At 43.9% G+C, this 23,933-nt stretch overlaps 1 protein-coding gene across 1 annotated transcript in view; it reads left to right on the forward strand.

Annotated features, from left to right (window-relative positions):
• SEC23A (SEC23 homolog A, COPII coat complex component) overlaps positions 1-23,151 on the forward strand; it is a 57,911-nt gene extending 34,760 nt beyond the window's left edge. Inside the window, exons 12-20 of the mRNA XM_053283176.1 lie at positions 870-959; positions 13,534-13,640; positions 14,457-14,610; positions 15,027-15,104; positions 16,452-16,613; positions 17,140-17,226; positions 18,231-18,386; positions 19,746-19,811; positions 22,092-23,151. Of these exons, the coding sequence (XP_053139151.1) occupies positions 870-959; positions 13,534-13,640; positions 14,457-14,610; positions 15,027-15,104; positions 16,452-16,613; positions 17,140-17,226; positions 18,231-18,386; positions 19,746-19,811; positions 22,092-22,181 (990 nt within the window). The 3' untranslated portion in view covers positions 22,182-23,151. The remainder of the gene's footprint in view (positions 1-869; positions 960-13,533; positions 13,641-14,456; positions 14,611-15,026; positions 15,105-16,451; positions 16,614-17,139; positions 17,227-18,230; positions 18,387-19,745; positions 19,812-22,091) is intronic.
• Positions 23,152-23,933: the final 782 nt, after the last annotated feature.

The raw sequence follows: 23,933 nt of genomic DNA on the forward strand, positions 1-23,933 counted from the left end.
AACCTTCAGGTTTGGCTACTGTAATGCACTCTATGTGGGACTGCCTTTATATATAGTCTGGAAACTACAATTGGTACAGAATGTGGCAGTCAAAGTGAACTCAGGGACAAACTGAAGGGACCGTATAACACCAATTTTAAAAGAATTGAACTGGCTGCTGCTATGTTTCCTAGTAAAATACAAAGTGCTGGCTATTGCCTATAAAAGCCCTAAATGGCCTGCTCCAGGGTACTTAAGAGAGTGCCTTCTTTGTCTTGAACCCTGTTGCCTATTGAGATCATCTGGAGAGGTCTGGTTTTGGTTGCCACTGGCTTGTTTGGTGACTTGGGACTGGGCCTTCTCTGTGGCTACCCCAGGGGTTTGGAATATGCTTGCTGTCAAAACAAGAGCATCTCCATCTCTGTTTGCTTTTAGGAAGACCCTCAAGACATATCTGTTCTCTTAGGCTTTTAATTGAAATTAATTTTAAACTGCATAATTGTTTTTATCTCATGAAATTGTTTTAACTTTTTTATTCTTTGAAATTGTTCTAATTGTTTTTACTCTGTTTTAAATTTGTGTTTGAATTGTGTACACTGCCTAGAGATACATATATCAGACGGTATATAAATATGATTGATAAATAAAATATAAGACAATCACTACTTTTTTTACAGCTTTCTCTCCTTCTCCTTCTGAAGTTATTGGTCAGCCGCTGCAGTCTCTTATGTTTTCTTAGAAGAAAGAGCACACTTTACTGTATCTAAATAACTGTTGGCCTTCTAATTATTAAAGCGAGAACCGTAATAAGTTTTTTAAAGTCCTAGTGTTTTTTAGTTTTGTATAGCAAGTTATTGTTACTTAAACCATTATATGTAATCTCTTTAAAGGAGATAGGAACAGGAGGTACATGTCAGTGGAAGATTTGTGGACTTAGCCCTACTACAACCCTTGCATTGTACTTTGAAGTGGTGAATCAGGTAAGAGTAAAACTGTGGATCATATTTTCTTCAAAACCAATTAAAACAGTGACCTGTATCCATGTAACTACTTCATAAGATCTTTAGGCCCAAGAATTTTGCTACTATGCCCTGTCGAGAGATTACTAATGGTCAATCATTATGTCTTGACTTGCTTTACATGCACACAAATAGCTACACTAATATATATTGTTACTGAAAGAAATGTAGAGTGTTCAGCTGTAATCTGCAATTTCCTAGAGAGTGTGAAAGGGCAATGTTGTTCATAGAAACATAGGAAGTTGGCTTGTACTGAGTCAGACCATTGGTCCATCTAGCTCAGTATGCTGACTGGAAGCAGCTCTCCAGGGTGTCAGGCAGGAGTCTTTCCCAGCCCCATTTGGAGACGCCAGGAATTGAATCTGGGATCATCTGTGCGCAAAGCAGATGCTCTGCCACTGAGCTTTTAGGGCCCCGTTCACAATTTGAGAGTGGAATTAACACTTTTTAATTGGAGATAAAATACATTTGTTGTCTTAGTGCGATTCTTTCATTAACAAAAGATGAAATTTCATAATGAGCCTATATCAAATCCAATACTGGTTTAGACCCACAGGTTCCCTTCCTCCAGAGGTTTGCAGAATATTGCAAAAGCTCCTTGAAGGATGGTACAATTTTATTTTTCTAGCCTGACTTGCCACACACAAAAAACAATAAGACCCACAAATAACACTAAAATAGAAATGCCAAAACCATGCCACATTATAGTTCCACCTTGTATATGGCTGTCAAAACCTCACCCATTTAAGTTAGTGCTTATAATTTTGAGGGAAATTCATACCACATAGCATTTAGGATGTATTAGGTGGCTTTTTCAATTTTCTCTTTATAATTTGGAGACAGGGAAAGGATATACTAGGAACTTGTATGCAGTGTATAGTAGTCTCCCTCACCTTGGCAAAGCATAGTACTGTTTCTTATTGATATGAGCTTAAAAATATTACTTGTTATAGCATTGCACATTACATTCTTTGCTTCCCCTCATGGTTATATTAGCCTTATTTTATTTATTTAGGATATTCATATCTTGCTTCTCCAGTGCAATACTGCTCAGGGAGACATTACATTCTGAAGTTGTAGTTAGAATGTTGTGCAGCTGGCTAATGAAATCAAGTGGTTACAAACAATTCATTTATTTGATTCATTTATTTGATGTATATACCGCCTTTCCAAAAATGACATCAAAACATTTTACATCAACAGTTTATATCAATTACATTTTAGTACTGATGTCTCCAGTTTTCTTACCTACAGTTGTTTAGTGTGTTTAACATCCAAATTGACATACTAGCCAGATTCTTTAGACTTATTTATTCCTCAATTTATATTTGATCGGTATTGGTGTACCGGCCTGACCAAGTATCCATTTATTTCCTCCGTATGCTCTAAGTGTAACAGCGTGGTATAGTGGTTAGAGTGCTGGACTAGGACCGGGGAGACCCAAGTTCAAATCCCCATTCAGCCATGATACTTGCTGGGTGGTTCTGGGCCAGTCACTTCTCTCTCAGCCTAACCTACTTCACAGGGTTGTTGTGAAAAAGAAACTCAAGTATATAGTACACTGCTCTGGGCTCCTTGGAGGAAAAGTGGGATATAAATGTAAAAACCACCACCACCACCACCACCACCACCATCATTTGTGGTTTCTGATGGCCTTATATTTGTTCTGGCAACAACTTACAGTATTCATAAAAGCAAGGGATCTGGATTGTGATCCATTGTATCCATAAGAACTGGGTTTCTGCGCCTGCGCAGGGACCTCCCGGGCTGACTAGCTAGCTCCTCTTCGCGCCCCGCCCGTCTGCACGTGCCTTGCAGCTTCCGTTGGAATCGACGGTTGGGGCGCCTCTCCTTCAGTTTTCTCTTGACCGCCAAAGCGCTTACACCTCTTGGCTGTTGCTCCTCAATTGTTATCAAAAATTTGACTTCGGACTGTTTGACTATTCTCTACTGAGCGGATTAATTGGTTTGACTTCAGAACGAACAACGGACTTGATTTTGGGACTCTGATTCTAACTACGAAGTTTGTACAGGACGGTTTTGACTCGGAACGGCGAACGGACTTGATTACGGACTCTGCTTTGTTTGTTCCTAAGATTGTTTACTGAATTTGACTCGGAACGGCATTTGGACAATGGAAGCTAAGAAGACATTCAAACGGTGTGAAAAGTGTCGAGCAAAGTTGCCTTCGACTGATTATCACGACGCCTGTTTGATGTGCCTAGGAGAGAATCATAACACGGCGGCGTGTAAGATATGCTGCTCGTTTTCAAAACAAACTAGACAAAATAGAGCTCTCAGGCTTCGAGCTGCGTTATACGAGGAGGCACTTCGACCGCCAACTCCTCGTCCGTCGGCGTCGATGAGTTCCGGATCGACATCGGGAGCTTCGATGTCGAAGGAGTGCGGTGCGTCAAGCTCCCTGGGATTGGGTTCCAGTGGGTCTGCTGATACGCAGTCTAAAACCGCTGTTGACACTCTGTTTAAGAAACCAAAGGAGGTTTCAAAAAAACGGAAGCATAAGGATAGAGATCGTCATGCTTCTGAGAGGGAAGGTCGCCATCGTGAGGAGTCTCGACATCAAACTCCCTCACCGACGGCAGCACAGATTTACGACGTGGACTCGGCTGAGTCCCCTACAGCCTCGACGTCGACACCTTCGGTATCGACGGTCAGGATGATTTCGGCTTCGACATCGACTTTAGTCTCGACATCGACACCAGCGTCGACATCGAGATTGGACCAAGGCAGTCTGGGACAGGCATCGACATTGGAATCGACATCGACATCGATATCGGCGTCGAGGCATTTGCAAGTCTCGGCATCGGAGCCTCCCATAACTGCCCAGGCGGTGTATGCCGTTCCTCCGTCGGCGTCCACGGTGCCGGAGCAGATATTGAATGTGAGCACTGCTCCTTCGTCGGTGTTGACGGCTTCGACATTGAGGAGGATTCCTCATCTTTTGTCACCGGCATTGACGCCGGCACAGTCCCCCTCGACGCCAAGGACTCCGGGTCTGGCTACACACGGGGACGGACTTAGAGAACTGCTGGAGTCGAGTTCGAGTACCCCCTCGGGTGCGACGTTTCGCGGCTTCCTGTCGACAGGCTTAGACGAGGGTCCTGGAGGTGGAGAGCTGGCTGATCTGCCTCATGTTGCCTCACTGACACCAGCAGTGGTCCAGGATCCGAGAACCGATGTCGGATGCTCTACGATGCTGCAGCCAACTCATTCCTGCGGTTTCCGCCATGGTGTGCCGGATGATTATGCAGAGTTCTTGCGTTGGAAAGTGGCACAGGTAGAAATGCAACCAGTGCAAGGGCTGCGGAATTTTGTGCAGGCTGGACAACTTGCTCAGCCTCTGCTGCAGTCAGAGCATGCAGACCATCAGGGGCCGTCTGTGAACTTGCCTATACAAACACCATTGGTGCAAGTTCAAACTTACCTTGCAGATAATTCACAGTTACCTGTGGTCCAGACGAGGATGCCAGAAAAACCTGCTGGGAAAAGAAAGAGGAAAGCAACACCTCCTCCTTCTGAACCATCATCTTCACCCTCTGATGACAGTGAGGACGATGAGTCGGGACCGGCCTCTGACAGAGATGATATCAGTCGTAGGTCGGACCCCCCTTCGGATGTGCCACCAAAACTATCCACCTCGCCAACTGAGGAATTGAAAGCTTACCATATCCTCATAAGGGACATCGCTGAAGCCCTGGGCATGGATGTAAACTCTCCGGATGCGGACGTTGCTGACCCGGTCTATAATATGATGAAGCGGTCTAAGACTTCGCATCCTGTTGCCCTCACCATGATTCCTGGGATAGACAAGGCTGCGAAGGCGGCATGGGACTCAGTGGGGGTTGGGGCTCCGACTTCCAAGCGCATTGAGAATTTGTATAGGGTGACTGAAGGAGAGAACTCTTACCTGTTACGTCATCCTATACCGAACTCCTTGGTTGTCAGTTGCGCTTCATCCACCAAGAGTGGACACCGTCATTCCACGCCTGCTGACAAAGAGGGGAGGAAAATGGACGTTATGGGTCGAAAGATCTATAGCACCTCCAGTTTAGCAATTCGTATTGCTAATTATGCGGCGTGTATGGCACGCTATAACCATTTACTTTGGGATGCGCTCTTACAGGATTCATCCTCTTTATCTCCGGAGGACTTCCAGTGGAGATTTAATGATGTGTACGAAAGAACAACGGCAATAACGCGCCAACAACTGAGCACTTGTCGGAGACGGAATCGAGAGCAATGGTGACGGCAGTGAGCTTGCGCAGGCATGCGTGGCTTCGCTCAGCAACCCTGCAGACAGACATGAAGGAGAAAGTCGAGTCCTTGCCATTTGACGGCAAAGGCTTATTCCATGAGGACACGGACACGTCATTGGAGACGTTGAAAAAAATCTAAATTCACTGCCTGCACCTTTATGGTGCCTTCGAGCGGTTCCAGCTCAACTGCAAGGAGCCGCACTTATTATCAGAGAAAGAGTGATCGGTATCGGGACCGCAAAGAATACCGAAAGCAATTCAGACCTTACCAACGCGGTAAGGGCTTTAACCAAAAACAAAAAGGAAAAACAGCTCGTCAAGGCGACAAGGACGCTTCCAGCAAGAGCTTTTGACAGGACTGTTCGTCCACTGCATCAGTTTTGCAGCAGCCAATTAAGTCCAACGCTACAATCCAGGACCCACTACATCGGCCCTGTAGTTGCCAGGATCAACATCAAACTGGCAAGCCGTGTGCCAGCATGGCACAACATAACATCCGACCAGTGGGTACTAAGAATAGTGCAGACTGGATATGCGTTGGAGTTCGAGACAAGGCCTCCCTTCTCTGGACTGGTCTATACGCCGGCCACAGAGGTGTTGCGGGAGGAGGTCAAGGTGCTGCTGGAGAAACAGGTGATCACGCGGGTACAATGGGCGAACAGACTGACCGGCTACTATTCCCGGTATTTTCAGATACCAAAGAGAGACGGTGGAATAAGAGCCATAATGGACCTGAGGGGGCTCAACCTCTTCATTCGGACCAGGAAGTTCAGAATGGTGACGCTGCAGGGAATTCTGCCTCTGCTGGTGAACGAACAGTGGGCAGTTACTCTGGATCTCAAGGACGCTTATTTTCATATCGGGATACAGGAGAGTCACCGCAAGTTCCTCCGGTTTACAGTGGGGGCACAGATCTATCAATATGTGGTGCTTCCATTTGGACTTTCTACTGCGCCCAGAGTGTTCACAAAGGTGATGGCGGTGGTTGTAGCCCACCTACGAACTCAGGGCTTGAGGCTGTATCCGTATTTAGACGATTGGCTCGTGGTGAGCCACGACAGGAGTTTACTTACCCGCCAAGTGCAGATGCTGCTAGCCTTATTGGAGTGCCTCGGCATCAATGTGAATTGGAAGAAGTTGAGACTCGAACCCATGACTCGAGTGAACTTCATCGGAGCGGTGCTGGACTTGGAATTGGCCAGGGCGTTCTTACCTGCGGAAAGAATTATCCAAATGCACGAACTCATACGTCACTTTCAGAGGACTCCACGGCAGCCAGCGGTTCAAATCCAGCGGATGTTGGGTTTGATGGCATCATGCACCGCAACGGTTTCACACACGCGCCTCCGCATGCGCACATTGCAGCATTGGTTTCTCCACAACTTCCGACCCAATGTGGATGGCCAGAATATGCACTTGACATTACCACAACATGTCCTCGCCAGCCTGGGGTGGTGGCTAGACATGGGCAATTTGGGCAAAGGAGTCGAGTTTGTGTCCAAGGAGCCCACCTCCCGGATAACGACAGATGCCTCGATGGCGGGCTGGGGTGCGCATTGCGCCAGCGTATGCGTGCAGGGGACATGGACCCAGTTGCAGAGACTTCAGCATATAAATTACTTGGAGCTATTGGCTGTGTTCCAAGGCCTAAGGGCATTCGAACCTATGATAAGGGGACGAGCAGTACAGCTGGAGTTAGACAACACGACGGCAATTGCCTACCTCAACCATCAAGGGGGGACAGTGTCACTGTCTCTTTGCCTACTTGCGAGAAAAATATGGGACTGGTGCATTCAACATTCAGTTCACCCGGTGGCAATACACATAAAGGGTGTAGACAACTGCTTGGCCGACAGGCTCAGCAGGGACATCAGTTTCAACCAAAGACACGAGTGGGAAATCAACCCGATGTATCTCGACAGGGTGTTCGAGATCTGGGGGGTCCCATCGATAGACTTATTTGCCACGGTTGCCAACAAAAAGTGTGTCAATTATTGTTCGCGTGCGGGCATAGGCCAAGGATCCCTGGGGGATGCTTTTCAACGGGCCTGGAAGACGGGACTGTTATATCTTTTTCCCCCGCTGCCGTTAATGGGCCGTGTGGTTGCGCAGATATTGCGGGACCAAACGAAATGCATACTTCTGGCTCCATGGTGGCCGCGCCAGCCGTGGTTTGCCACACTTCTGGGAATGTCTCATTCAGTGTTCCACAAGTTCCCCAAGGCTCCAAACCTGTTACAAAGAGAACACGGAAAGGTGTTACACCCCGATGTGCACTCTCTCAAGCTGACCGCTTGGAGAATCAACTATTAAACAACATCTTACTAAACAGTAGGCGTGCGTCGACAAGACGCAGTTATGCCTGCAAGTGGAACCGCTTCAAGAGTTATATGAGGGGGAAGAGTGTCACGCCATTGCGTGCGACCCCTCGGGATGTGCTACGTTACCTGACATCGCTCAAACTGAGTGGATTGGCGAATGTCTCCATTAAGCTGCATTTGGCTGCAATCTCGTCAAAGCACAGGGGATGGGATGGGTCCACGGTTTTCTCCCACCCGGAATGTAAACGTTTCCTGAAGGGTGTTAATAACCTTTACCCGCCTGTGCGCAGCCCAATGGAGCAATGGAGTCTGTCTTTAGTACTCTCTGCCCTAACGGAGGCACCTTTTGAGCCACTGGCGACTGTTCCACTGAAGTTTCTGACCTTGAAGGTGGCATTCTTGGTAGCCATTACATCGGCTAAGAGAGTGAGCGAGATGATGGCCCTGCGGATGGATAGACCCTACACTCAATTCTATCCACACAAGGTTGTGATGCGTCTCGATCCGAGATTCCTGCCGAAGGTGGTAACAGATTTCCACTTAAATCAAGACATAGTGCTACCAACTTTTTTCAGTAGTCCGGAGACGGACTTAGAGAAGGCCCTCCACACGTTGGACGTGCGTAGATCACTCCTATACTATTTGGAGAGAACTCATGACTTTAGGAAGAGTAAAAAGCTTTTTCTCTCCTTCCGGGGGCGTAGCAAGGGCCGTCCAATCTCTCGCCAGAGACTTGCTCACTGGCTAGTGGAACTGATTTTCCTTGCCTATAAAAGCCAGAAGATAACACCAAGATGGTGCGGGCTCACTCTACTAGGGCCTACGCAACGTCTGCGGCACATCTGTCAGGCATTAAAATGGCAGATGTCTGCTTGGCGGCGACATGGTCATCGCATCTACCATTCGTAAAGCATTATGCTTTATGCTCTGGATCTGCGGATGGCTAGGGAGGCGAATTTTGGAATATCAGTGTTGAAACGTGTGTTGGCATAGCTGGGGGTCATCTGCACCCGCCTCCTTATGGGGTAGCTTGCTAAACACCCAGTTCTTATGGATACAATGGATCACAATCCAGATAAACAGGTTGCTTACCTGTAACTTATGATCTGGATGTGATCCGTTGTATTCATAAGTCCCTCCCAGCCGGCCCCGCTGCAGAATGCCTGGACTAGTGGATGCTGGTGTACGGATCGTCACTTATATGGCGGTCTGCGAGAAATCTGAAGGAGAGGCGCCCCAACCGTCGATTCCAACGGAAGCTGCAAGGCACGTGCAGACGGGCGGGGCGCGAAGAGGAGCTAGTTAGTCAGCCCGGGAGGTCCCTGCGCAGGCGCAGAAACCCAGTTCTTATGAATACAACGGATCACATCCAGATCATAAGTTACAGGTAAGCAACCTGTTTTACTGCTGATGCAGTGGGACTAGCCTTGGCTTCAATGAAGAACTAGTAATCAACTGCCCTTAGCACAACTGTACTAGCCAAAGGCTGGTTCTGCCCTGCTTACCAGGCATAGAATTGGAATTTAATGGCAGTGGGGGAGTTAACTACTTGTAATGCTGCCGCTGTTCACACTATCTACACTGGGGCAGGGGGAAATGAGGTGGTGGTGGAGAGAAATGGCCCCCAGCTTAGGAACTAGGCAGTGGAGCTCTGCAGACTGCATCCGGCTTGTGGGCCAGGAGTTTGACACTTCTATACTATAGGATTTGATATCCTATTTATCTCTTCTCTCTGCCCAAGGAAGGCTACAGATATGCTACTACAAACTTATTGGGAAGTCATTTACCTGATTAAGCTGGTAGTGTCCTGCAGTTGATATTAGTTTTCAAAGGATTCTTGTTGGAGGCATGCAGATGAGGGACAGGAGGGTAGGGCTGTGCACAGAATGGATTTTTTGTTCCCAGCTTGGAATGGAACACAAAATCTGCAGGACATTCTGTCGGATCAACCAGTTGAGCCAGTTGTTCTGACGGAATGATCTCGTTCTGACTCTGAATGTTCTGAGTGCCACTTTGGAATCCAAAATGGCACTCTTCTGGCCTCTGTGCATGTGCAGCAGCCATTTGTGTAGTGGTGCTGACCACTCAAATGGCTGCCATGTATGTGCAGCGGCTAGAAGAGAGCCATTTTGTAGTCCAAAATGGCACTCGGAATGTTCTGAGTGTTTCAGGTTGGAACGGGGTTGTTCCATTCTGAGCTTGAACAGGCCCTTCATTTGAAAGCCATTCTGTTCCAAGCTCAGAACACGTGAAACGGTAGTGGTGTGCATGTCCGGAATTCCCGCGGTCCAGCACAAGGGGGAGTTTCTCTTTAAGGGGTGGTGGTAGTACTTCCCCCCCCCCCCCGCCGCTCTTCCTCCTCCGGCGCTGGCGCTTTTCAAAATGTTCTTGGGGCGGCAGAGTTCCTCCCTGCCCCCGTCGTTGTCCTTGTTAGCTTGAAAGTAGGCAGAGCTGGTGGCGCGCATGTGCCCTTTGCGGCGTGCGCACTCGTCTCCGCTGCTGGCGCACGCGCACAATGTGATGTATGCAGCGTGCGGGCCAGCTGCGTAGACAAGCGCACGCGCTGCAAAGGGCGCATGTGCGCCACCAGCTCTGCCTACTTTCAAGCTAACAAGGACAACGACGGGGGCAGGGGTGGCAGGGAGGAACTCTGCTGCCCCAAGAACGTTTTGAAAAGCGCCAGCGCCGGAGGAGGAAGAGCGGCGGGGGGGGGGGTAAGTACTACCACCACCCCCTTAAAGAGAAACTCCCCCCGCCCTTCCGAACCAAACCGCGGGAATTCCAGACCGGTCCGGAGGCCTTGTCAATGGCCTCCGAACCGAACCATGCACACCACTATGAAACGGACGGTTCGCAGTCTGAACGTTCTGACCGTGAACAGTTCTGTACATCTCTAGAGGAAGAAGAATATTTGCTGTGCTTTGCTGATTCCCCCCACTGAAGTTTCTCATGTGTAGTATGTGTGTGTGTGTGTGTGTGTGTGTGTGTGTGTGTGTGTGATCTTAAAAAGGCACCTATTTATTTTATTTATTTATTCGATTTATATACCGCCCTTCTAAAATGGCTCAGGGTGATTTACAACAGAATAAAAACAGTTAAAACCAGTTAACAATTAAAATCAAAACTATAAAACAGAATAAAACCAATTAAACATTAAAACAGTTTAAAAACCCTAGAGAACCATGGCAACCATTCAAAACAATTTACAACAGTTTAAAAACCCTGGAAGGCCAGGCCAAACAGATAGGTTTTAAGGGCTCTCCTGAAAGACAGTAATGAACTCAAATTACGGATTTCTGATGGAGTGCATTCCATAGCCCAGGAACAGCTACAGAGAAGGCCCACCTCTTGAGTTGCCACCAGATGAACTGGTGGTAACTGGAGACGGATCTCCTCAGATGACCTTAATGTACAGTGGGGATCATGCAGAAGAAGGCGTTCTCTAAGATAACTCAGACGTAAGCCATTCAGGGCTTTAAGGTAATAACCAGCACTTTGTATTTTGCCTGGAAACATATCGGCAGCCAGTGCAATTGTTTCAAAACAGGTGTAATATGGTCTCTCTGGGTTGCCCCAGAGACCGATCTAGCTGCTGCATTTTGATCTAACTTAAGTTTCCGAACTATGTACAAAGGCAGCCCTATGTAGAGCGCATTGCAGTAGTCAAGCCTGGAGGTTACCAGCTGATGCACCACTGTTTTGAGGTCATCCTCTTCAAGGAATGGGTGAAGCTGTTGAATCAGCCAAAGTGGACAGAAAGCACTCCTGGCCATGGCCTCCACCTGAGATACCAGGGTGAAGCCTGGGTCCAGGAGTACTCCCAAGCTGCACACCTGCTCCTTCTGGGGGAGTGTAACCCCATCCAGCACAGGAAGATCTAACTCAGCCCTCAGATTCTGAGCCCCCACAATGAGCACCTCTATCTTGCTTGGATTCAGCTTCAATTTGTTCTCCCTCATCCAGCCCATTATTGCCTGTAGGCAGGCATTTAGAGAATGAGTGCCATTTCCTGATGATAAAGATGAAAAGGAGAAGTAGATTTGGGTGTCATCTGCATACTGGTAACACCCAGCACCAAACCTAATGACCTCACCCAGCGGTTTCAGTAAATATTTAAAAGCATTGGTGACGGAATGGAGCCATGTGGGACTCCATCTAACAGCTCCTGAGGAGCAGCTGTCACCAAGCTCCACCATCTGGAATCTACCAGAAAGATAGGAGTGGAACCACTACAAAGCAGTGCCCCCATCCCCAACTTCAGAAGGACACCATGGTCGATGGTATTGAACGCTGCCAAGAGATCCAAAAGAACCAGCACAGTCACACTCTCTCTCTCTCTCTATTCCCTGCTAAAGGTCATCCATCAGGCCGACCAAGGCTGTCTCAACTCCGTAGCCAGCTCAAAGCTAGTTTGAAATGGGTCTAGATAATCAGTTTCCTCCAAAACTGCCTGGAGCTGGTTGGCCACCACCCTCTCAATCACTTTGCCCAACCAAGGAAGATTGGAGATTGGCCTGTAATTATCCATTGCTAAGGGGTCCAGGGAAGGCTTCTTAAGGAGCGGTCTAACTATTGCCTCCTTCGGACAAGGAGGCACCCTACCCTCCCTCCACGATTTATTTATGATAGTAACTAGGCCACCTCCAACAATCTCCCTGCTAGCTAGAAGCAGCCAAGTCGGACGAGGATCCAGAGAACAAGTGGTAGGCTGCACTGTCCCAAGCAGCTTGTCCACATCCTCAGGAGTCACAGATTGAAATTGATCCAACCTTATACTGCAAGAAGGATTGCTGTACACCTCCTCCATAGACCTTGCAGAAATAGTGGAGTCCAAGTTAGCCCATATACAGGGAATCATGTTTGCAATTAACCCATTAAAAGTGTCACAGCAGAACGACTCCAGGGACTGATTTGAAGTAGAAGGAGCAGAAACTAAGCTCCTCACAACCCGGGATAGCTCTGCTGAGTGTGAACTTGCAGCCTCCTCTTCGCTGTACATACCACTATTGCATGTCTTCAACCTAGGCTGAGGTTTGGATGATATGCAAATTTAAATAATTTTATTGACCAGCTAATTATGTAATCAGTTCACATTTCCAATATATCACTGATTTTCAGTGAATGAAAACCAGAGGTATCCCTCACAAAGTAAATTAGAGGTAGCCTTCACAAAGTATGGTTTTCACTTCCTACCCTCCCCATTTTCAATAGGGCATGAGAGATAGTATGTGTTGTATGGTCTTCAAAAAGTATTTTCTTCAAAGAAGTGGGTGAATGAAGTCTCTCTATTTGAGGGGGAAACACCCAGCAAATTATATTATTCTTTACTTGAATATAGCACTTTTTGGAGATGTATTGTAGTATGCAGTGACTAATGGCAGTGAACCAGGAAGCTCTGGTTCAGCTCTCATCTCTGCCATTTGCTCAGTAGGTGTCCTTAGGCAAGCCTAAATCTCAGCTCCATATCTGGAATATGAGGATAATATGTTATCTATTTTACAATGCAGTTACAAGGATTTCAGAAATAGTGCATGTGAAGTACTGGAGCACTCTGATGGATGTCGTTATCCCACCTACTGTGGGACAGTATGTTTTCTTTATGTTGATTAACATTTGTTCCTGGACTGATTAGTGTGTTAAATTTCCTATAGTGGTGGGGTTTTTAAGGAGTGTTTTTTTTTTTGCTTAAAGCACTCTGATTTGTAAGCTGCTCCAATTTTGGATTAAATTATAGCTAAAGATGGGCAGTGATCTTACATTTTCATATGACAGACATTTGCAAAGCATATTACATTTATTAAAGTTGCTTCTGTAAGATACTTTCTAATTTTAGAATGGATTGTGGCAGTGATGGGAATCCTAATGTGGTGATCATGCAGCACAACGTTCTTGTGATTTTGTTCCATTTAATCTTTTTGTGTTTTCCCTTCAAAACAGCATAATGCTCCAATTCCTCAGGGTGGACGGGGTGCAATCCAGTTTGTGACTCAGTATCAGCATTCAAGTGGACAGAGGCGCATTAGAGTAACTACTGTTGCCAGAAAGTAAGTCTTAACTTCTGATGTGTTGGTTTAGAAATCCATGTAATATATACACTGTCCAAGTAAGAGCCCTCTGCTTAGAATATGGGCCTTGAGTTTTTCTGAACATAAGATAACTTCTGATAGATCCTTTGGGCCAAAAAGGGAGGTGGAGAAAGCAGCATTCAAGCTGGCTGCCTGAGGCTTTGAATAGATCTGGTTTAAGCCTTGAAGGTGCTGGTAGAGGGTGCAGAGTGCAGGTTGTTGTGAGGCTCCAGAGTTTCTGCAACAAATAAGCCTGTTTGGTTTGCCAGGAGAGAACGTGGCTGTATGCAGTGCTGCTTATGATAATGAAGACAATTGGGTTTTAGGCATAGAGAGGAGAGGATAGATGCAGGGCAGAATGGTAGCCAGGATGATGCACCATTGTCCTGTTGCTCAACAAGTGTTGAGTATAGCTTTGAATACTTGATAGGAGACAGCAGATGAGAAGGGCTTGTGTAGGATCTTGTACAAGTGCTTCACAATTATCTGGAGGTTTCAGAGCATCCATATTGGATCCATGTTAGTTCATGCTCTTTCAGAGAAGCCTGAATTGATCATGGCCTGCCAAGCCTACTTTTGGTGTAACGTCCAAATAGGCTCTGAAGGCACTTTTCTATTTGATATCTAATGCACTTTTTGTGTGTCTTATTGTTCTTTTATTTCATAAGGGAACTTTGTGTTGCTTTTTGACACCTAAAGAGGCAACATGGACTTGAAGTTGTCCATTACAAAATTATGAAGTCTCTTCTGCTTTCTGGCCAAATGTGTGGTAAAACAATTGCTGTTCTTTTGCAGTTGGGCAGATGCTCAGACACAGATTCAAAACATCGCTGCTTCTTTTGACCAGGAGGCAGCTGCCATTCTTATGGCTAGACTGGCAGTGTACAGGGCTGAAACAGAGGAAGGACCTGATGTTCTGAGGTGGCTGGACAGACAGCTCATCAGACTGGTAAGACATTAGAAATGTTTTAAGATCTGTTGCTTCCCCAGGCTTAGATCTTCAGTAAAGCTTTCTTGTGTGGAAACCTCAATTGTGTAGCTTCTTTTGGGAGCAGAAAAAACAACATATAAACAATTATATAAACAATTATATAAAGCTAATTCCCAACCATTAAAGTTGATATGAATATTGCCATGAACACCTGTGAAACAAGGATTTTTATTTTTGGTATTCAGCCGAGCATTTTAGTTAGATGTAGTTTTGGGACCTACTTAAAACCTAGCACTCCTGAATAGACTGTTGGAAGCCTCCCCAGGTTTCTCTTTTGGAGGAAGTGATTCCTGTAATATAGCTATAAAGCATATACTTCTGAAAATGGCAAAACAGAATTGAGAACTTCATTATTATTATTTTAATTCATTCAGTGTCAGAAATTTGGAGAATACCACAAGGATGATCCAAGCTCCTTCAGATTTTCAGAAACCTTTTCTCTTTACCCACAGGTGAGTAGAAACAATTGCAGTGGAGAACATGCTACATCAAGCATGATGCATATTTTAACTTTAAGTGCCTTTGGATAGACGAGTGGGACATACCTTTATTAAGGAAGGGGTGTGTGTGCGCTCTCTCTCTCTCACTTTCTCTTTCTTTTAAAGCTGGTATTTGTGAGGCAGTATGACAAATTGATCGTTGTTTCTCAATTAGCCATGTAACTTCTGCCCTTCCCACTTCCTCATACTGTGAGCTTATAGAATTATACATGCTGGACTAGTTCAGATATAATGCTAATGGTTCAAGTCCATGAGCCTTAGGAGTGTGCTGCCCACAGTTCTTTGCCTGTGCAATAGTTGGAAGTATTCTGCTTCCAATTTCAGTTAGATCAAGTCATGATGACTCGTTACATTCAAACCATGCAATCCTGCTTTATTCTAAACAGAGTTCTGAAATGAACCAGAATCTGAAACCAAGTACTGATTGTAATGTGTTAAACGTTGCATCTACATTGGCCCATTGTTGCTGGTTTTATCTGTGTGTTTCCACCCCCCCCACCTGTGCCCTTGCAGATGCTTTCTTAAACAGTACTTATACTCAAATAGAAAGCATCTGGGAAATTTTATTCTGTACACCCTCAATGTGTCTGTATCCAAACTTCTGGATGATAGCATGCAGTGGTTTTTGATACATGAAAGCAAGTATCTAATTCAAAGCTGATACTTACTAGTGCAGACAACAAAAACATTTCTAGTTCAGTGTGATGCATCTCAGGATGGATTGGGACTGGAATGAAGCGCAGATGGCCTCCATAATATGTCATAAGCATTAATTGCTCTACCTAAATTTTTGATATGTTTTGGTGTACAAAGGTTATTTGGGAAGACCTTTTCCTCCCAGCCTGTGCACAAAAGCATATCTGAGGAATGGTTGCCAGAATAGTCAGAAAAACAGGATTTTAATAAACCAGACAGGAAAAATGAAGTGCATCTATTGAAACTTCAGATTACAATGTCTTGGATGTGCTTTATTTCTCAGTTCACTGAAATCTCCAAAGATGTCATTGTTTTTAGGGATCTAGTTTTTGGGTTACAAGTCTTTTTGTATATTGTGACATAGCAGCTTATATTAAACAGGGACAGCCTGATCTGTCTGTGTCTGCCATCAGTTAAAAGTGAATACTTCACAGGCAGAAAAACGGTTTTAGAAAAAGATGTTTCTCATTCATAGAAAGTGGCAGTAAATACTGCTAATAGGTTAAATGGTTTGCATTTGGTGCCCTTTTAATAATAGGCATGTATGTGTTTCACTGGTTCGAAAAGATTGGCATTTCTCAGAGTTGTCGGTCTGTGTTTCAGTTTATGTTCCATTTAAGAAGATCTCCTTTCTTACAAGTATTCAACAACAGTCCTGATGAAAGTTCCTATTACCGCCATAATTTCATGCGCCAAGATCTGACTCAGTCACTAATAATGGTTCAGCCAATCCTCTATGCCTATTCTTTCAATGGACCCCCAGAGGTATGTATTTTATTTGATTTTTATCCAGTGGTTCTGAGTGACTTTCAGCAGCTTGTCTAAATGTGAACACTTGTTCTAAAAGAGGCTCTGAATCTAAGGTATTGTATTGTTTTGGGAGGATACAATAGGTCAAATGAAATAAAGCAAGCAGCTAGGCGCAAGCATCCTGGAGCAAGTGCAAGCAGTATCCACAAGATCTACAGAATTTATATAGCATAATGTATTAACTGTGCCTTGTCTAGGTGCAAAGGAAAACTTGAAAATAAAACTGAATTGAAACCATATATTACATGTAAAGGATTTTGGCACTCTTCATGTTTAGAATTTTTCTGAACCAGTATGGTAAATTCAAAATGAGAATGCAGGTTTATAAGGATCATTTCTGAGCAGCAGTGCAGGAAAATTTCAGTAGTAATCACTTGCAAATGTAATGTCTCTTCCTAAATGTAACTGACACATCTGAATATTTTAAAATTTTGTTTTTCTGTTCTGCATATGTGGTTAAGATGTTTTCTTTTTATGTTAGCCTGTTCTTTTAGATAGCAGCAGTATTCTGCCTGATCGCATTCTTCTCATGGACACCTTTTTTCAGATCCTTATTTATCATGGTGAGGTAAGATCACTCTTATTTCCAGTTTTTTTCTCTTTGGAGAGATATTTGACTTATTAAGAATAATGGCTACAACTCACACACATGCAAAAGTTTTCGGCAGTAGCTCCTTGCAATGTACTGGAGGCTGTTTGAGGAGTAGCTTGTTGTCTGGAGTTTCTTCTGGAAAGGGAGGGCTATTAAGCACCCCTGTATGTGTGTAGCTCCTGCAAAGCCCTCTTGAATATAGGGGTCAATGCTCTAATCTTGGAAATTGCTTGGGGCCATTTGTATATGAATCTATGAAAGTGCTAACATGCGTAAATCTGTAGCAATATTAATAAGAAGGGTATACCACTTTTCAGCAAAGTTCTCAAAGTGGTTAGAAAAAGGAATGATTCCCTATCCCAAAAAGGTTCACAATTTAGAAGTAAAGCAAGCTAGACATCCACAACAGCCCCTGTAAAGACACTGTGATCTTTTTGGATAGGGACAGTTGCTCTCCCTCTGCTAAAAAATAAGAGAATTGCTACTTGAAAAGGTGCCTCTTTGTCCGGTTACTGGGGTTATAAAGGATACCCTGACAACCAATACATTGCTACCTATTGTAGTCATTGAAGAAGTTACTATTGTCAGTAGATACAAGCTCTAGGGGGAAAAATAGATTTGAATTGATGCACATGATACTTAGGCAGGCAGTTGTATAATTGCTTCCTGTGGTGTAGTTTCACTGAAAACACTGGGACTAGCTATATAGTTGGACACTTAGCTCATGGAGAAATTGCTTAAACAGTGTTAAAGTGTGTGTGTGTGCGCGTGCGAGTGTGTGTGTGTGTGGGGGGGAAGGAGATATAGGACATAAAGAAATATCTTAAGTAATTGTATAACAGATCATTAAATACCTACTAAAACATTATTTGGCCTGCTTCCTGGGACATCTGACAGGCTTGCTAGTGAAACTCTCAGATATGTAAAACTTGTTGGCATTGTTTGAATGAAAGAGTGTGTTCTAAATTATTACCTTATAGACCATCGCTCAGTGGCGCAAGTCAGGCTACCAGGACATGCCAGAATATGAAAACTTTCGCCATTTGCTCCAAGCGCCAGCAGATGATGCACAGGAAATTCTCCATTCTAGGTTTCCAATGCCACGATACATTGATACAGAGCATGGAGGGAGCCAGGTACACTGCTGTTTCTTCAGTTTATTGGAATCATATTGACAAATTCAAGGCGGGCAAAATCAGTAGTGTTCTTGCTTTGATAAAACTTTTATTGCATGTAATTGAAAAGTGACTGAAGAGCTGGCATGCTGTGATGGAATTACCAATGTGCCCTTGTGCTGGGCTGTGGATGCAACTGTAGTCATAAGCTGCCTTTGTATGTTCCTGGCTTCAGACTTCTCTTCCTTGTCTAGCATGATTTAGAAGATGAGCAATAATTCCATCTCTACTGTCTGCACTGGCTCCCTGTACTTTTCTTACCCTTGGTCATATTTTCTCTACGGCAGCATTTGATTGAGTTGGGACTTCTAGAACGTAGCACTGCTTTTTCTTGGGAATAGGGGTGTGTGAAACATTTTTGTTGCCTATTTAGGAAAATCTGTTTCATTATGTTTCCTTCATTTTGTGTTTAACTTTCTCTTGCCCTGGAGGGGAGCAGGGTCATTGTTTAATCTTTGCAACCAAAATGAGTTCCAAATGAATGGGTAACCCGTTCATTATTCATTTGGTGATTTGTTTTGAAATAAATGAAAAATAAAGTAGGATTCATTTGGTTCACATCCCCCCCCCCCAATTAATTTTGAAATGACACACACTCCTGTTTGGCACATGGCTTTGAGATTTATATCTGGTACTATCAACTGCTTTTATTCTCCAATATTTAAAGAACCATGGGTGAGGATATCATGTTATAACACAAATGTGTTACCTAATGAGTTAATTCTTTTGCACATCACAATCATGATGTTGCTATATATATTATATGCCTTTAGACACTGAAGCTTCACTTCTGTTTTGCCAGCTCTTAGCTAACACCTCATAATTTGCATGGTAATCATGCAATTAGGATCTTGTAACTTAGGTTCATGACTTTTCCAGAGCTGCTCATCGCTACCAACTTCATAGCTCTACTTAAAAGTTCTATATTGAGGTGGGAAATGTGAGTTAGCATTAGAAACATATTGCAAGTTGGAAGGCCAGACTATACTTGATGGAAGGACATTATACTTATTCTGTTCAGGAAGTATGGATTTCTAGCCGCTGAAAAATACTCATATGTCGACTGAGAAGTTTGAGATGGGAAAATCTAACTTATGGAGTATTTATCCCTTGTTTTTGCTCTCTCAGCATTGTTTCTATTCTCAGCATAATGAAAGCTACATACTTTTTAAAAGCTTGGATTCTCTGTCTCCAGGTTACATATCTGTTGAATCAGTATGCAAACTGGAGTCATGTAATGATCATTTTGTTGACTGAAACTGTCAGTTTTCCATGCTGTGTTGTATATATTAACTTTCTTTCCTTTGTTTCTGTTTAAAGGCTCGTTTTCTGCTTTCTAAAGTAAACCCTTCTCAGACTCATAACAACATGTATGCCTGGGGGCAGGTAAGTTTCCATAGGATTAACCAAAACCCTAAAATCATAGGAAATAACTTGATTTCAGTGTTAAGACTCTCAGTATTATTCTTTAAATAAGAGGTGATTCTGGATGGTAAAACTGAATGTTAAATGACACAGTAATTTTGCAGTTTTACTGTCCAGGGTAAAGAAATGCTTTGTTGCTCTGTGGCTACACTTGGGAATAAATATTTCTTATGTAGAATCTGTGCCAATGCAGTGTGTGCCTGGTTTTGAAACCAGCTTAGATGTGACATACAACCTTGTAAGTCCTTATAGTTAAAATATGCAGATGTGAGATAATTCCTCATTAAGCAGTTTTCCTTATTGTGTTGTAAAGCAGAAAATATCTGTCCATCAATTAAACGAAAGAAAATAGAGGCAGCCAAAGACTTATCATAATGTATGGAATTCATTGCTGTAGGATGTTGTGGTGGCCACTAGCAATATGTTAAATAAAATAAAATAATAAACAAAAGGGAAGGTTTAGAGGAATTCAGTGAGGAGCCAAGACTGTTAGTGCTGACAGCTAAAGCAGGTGCACGTGCACACACACACACACACACACACACACACACACCCCTACACCTGTTCAGAAACAGTATGTCTGGCAACAGATGGGATGGCTATGACAATTGTATCCTGCTTGTGGGCTTTCCTTGTCCACAGCTGATGAGCGACTTGGTTAAACCTTTATAATGGTTTGGTATTCACGTTGATTAACCTAATTTTTTACTAGTGCATGTTCTGCTGAAGTCTTTAGAATGAGGCTTTCTATAATGCATGTACACTGAGGGAAATAAGTATTCGATCCCCTATCAACCAGCAAGATTTCAGGCTCCCAGGTGTCTTTTCACTATATGCAGGTAATGAGCTGAGATGAGGAACACCCTCTGTAAGGGAGTGCTCCTAATCCCAGCTTGTTACAGTACCTGTATAAAAGACACCTGTCCATAGAAGCAAGCAATCACTCAGCTTCCAAACTCACCACCATGCCCAAGACCAAAGAGCTGTCGAAGGATGTCAGGGACAAGGTTGTAGATCTGCACAAGGCTGGACTGGGCTACAAGACTATCGCCAAGCAGCTTGGTGAGAAGGTGACTACAGTTGGCACGATAACTCGCAAATGGAAGAAACACAAAATAACTGTCAATCTCCCTCGGTCTAGTGCTCCATGCAAGATCTCACCTTGTGGAGTTGCAATGATCATGAGAACGGTGACAAAGCAGCCCAGAACTACACGGGGGGAACTTGTTAATGATCTCAGGGCAGCTGGAACCATAGTCACCAAGAAAACAATTGGTAACTCACTACGCCGTGAAGGACTGAAATCTTGCAGTGCCCGCAAGGTCCCCCTGCTCAAGGCAGCACATGTACAGGCCCGTCTGCAGTTTGCCAATGCACATCTAAATGATCCAGAGGAGAACTGGGTGAAAGTGTTGTTGTCAGATGAGACCAAAATCGAGCTCTTTGGCATCAACTCAACTCGCCGTGCGTGGAGGAGGAGGAATGCTGCCTATGAGCCCAAGAACACCATCCCCACCGTCAAACATGGAGGTGGACACATTATGCTTTGGGGGTGTTTTTCTGCTAAGGGGACAGGACACCTTCACCGTATCGAAGGGATGATGGACAGGACCGTGTACCGTCAGATCTTGGGTGAGCATCTCCTTCCCTCAGCCAGGGCATTGAGAATGGGTCGTGGATGGGTATTCCAGCATGACAATGACCCAAAACACACAGCCAAGGCAACAAAGGAGTGGCTCAAGAAGAAGCACATGAAGGTCCTGGAGTGGCCCAGCCAGTCTCCAGACCTTAATCCCATCGAAAATCTGTGGAGGGAGCTGAAGGTTCGGGTTGCCAAACATCAGCCTCGAAACCTTTCTGACTTGGAGAGGATCTGCAAAGAGGAGTGGGACAACATCCCTCCTGAGTTGTGTGCAAACCTGGTGGCCAACTACAAGAAACGTCTGACCTCTGTGATTGCCAACAAGGGTTTTGCCACCAAGTACTAAGACATCTTTTGTGAAGGGATCGAATACTTATTTCCCTCACTACAATGCAAATCCATCGCTGACTTTTGGGCACTGGGCTTTTGAGGGTTTGTTTGTTGTTGTTCTGTCTCTCACAGCTACAATAAACCTACCATTCCAATTATAGCCTGGTCATTTCTGTGTCAGAGGGCAAACGGACAAAATCAGCAGGGGATCAAATACTTATTTCCCTCACTGTAGCATAATTCTTCTAATATCTTTTATTCCCATACAGGAATCTGGAGCACCCATTCTTACTGATGATGTCAGTCTGCAAGTCTTCATGGACCATTTGAAGAAACTTGCTGTGTCGAGTGCTGCCTAAAAATGTGTGGAATGTTACAGATTTTGACAAGCTGAAATGACATTTCAGCGTTATTTCCCATTTTATGTAATTGCAAAATGAATGCTCTGATGTGCGCAAGCTGCCTAACTGCATCTTAAAACAATGTAGCTGTTGAGAGAGCATTTTGGATCAAATACCTAAATACAAACGGTTTTAAAAAATATCTTATTTGGATATAATTGGAAGCAAAAAAGTCATTGGGCTGCCATGATGATATTGTAATTTCCTAGTTAATTGATTATACCTTTGTACTCTCTTTTTATATTATAATGGTGAAAAATATTATTCTGGCTTGCACTGCAGAGACATGGTAAACATTGTAAAGCCAGTCCATTGTTGTCATTGGGCTTTCAGTGATTTGCCTAGTGGCATATTCATGTTTATTCCTTTTGGCAAGGGAAGGACAAAGAAACAGACTATAAAATGCTATACATCCTGGTTTTTAAAAATGTAATCTAAACATATTTATTTTTCGCAATCAGCCATATGTTGATGGTTTAGAAACTGTTCTTTTTTGGGGGAAGGGGAGACAGAAAATCCTTTCCATCATCTTCCTTAACTGAAGAAACTGAAGCAGTAAAAACTGAAACAGAATTGTCAGTTGTTCTTTCCATCCGTACAAATTGATGGTCCTTAATCTCTGGCAAAACCTGTAACTACTACAGACACTACCAAGACTGAGCGCTCTCAGATTAAAATTGTCCTATGCTTGGTATCTATATCCAGGCAGGGAAAAACATTGTAGTATAGTAACAAGCAAAACCTATTGCTGCCTATGTCCACAAAATTATATGCTATTTTTATTATAGCCCTATAATGTCATCACATTGTGTGGTGCTTGGTTTTTGTTCTGCTTCTGTTTTTGTTATAAATTATGCAGGTTGTAATTCTTGTCAAAACAGTATTATACAATACATGCCGTAATTGTAATAAATCTAGTAATACTCGGTTCTGGCTTTATTTTCTTGAAAATAGATGTATTCACCTTTTATTATTAAAGTTTTTATATATAGAACAACGTTCACATTGTTAAAACTATTCCTACATCTTATAAGTTGATTTATTAACAACTTCATTCATTCATTCATTCATTCATTCATTCATTCATTTTTGTTGTTTGTTAAACTTGTATACCGCCTTTCATTAAAACAATCCCAAGGTGGTTTACACAAAAATTTAAAAACAAGACTATAAAAATGACATGATTAAAATATTAAGCTAAAATATAAAACAAATCTGACTGAAAAGATTTAAAATACAAGCATAAAAACTGTACAAAATACAAAGAAGCAGCAGTAGAGACAATCATATAAAAGCCTGGGTAAGAAGCCAAGATTTCACACACTTTCTAAAAACTTTGATGGAGACTCAGGAACGAATAGCCACCGGGAGAGCATTCCAGAGTCTGGGGGCAGCAACAGAGAAGGCCCCGTCCCGTGTGCCGAGCCTCTCTCATTGTTGGCACCCAGAGCAGAGCCCCCTCAAATGACCTCATCAAGCAGGCAGCAACCCTTTGGAGCAGGCGGTCCCTCAGGTATCCAGGGCCCAAACCATTAAGGGCTTTAAAGGTCAGAAACAGCACCTTGAATTGGATCAGGAAACAAACTGTTAGCTGGTGCAGCTCTTTCAAAATGGGTGTGATGTGATCCCAACGGGCAACTCCAGATAAAACCCTAGCTGCTGCATTTTGCACTAGTTGCAGTTTCTGGATATTCTTCAAGGGCAGCCCCA

The sequence above is a fragment of the Hemicordylus capensis genome, chromosome 1 (assembly GCF_027244095.1).
Source record: "Hemicordylus capensis ecotype Gifberg chromosome 1, rHemCap1.1.pri, whole genome shotgun sequence".
NCBI lineage: Eukaryota > Metazoa > Chordata > Lepidosauria > Squamata > Cordylidae > Hemicordylus > Hemicordylus capensis.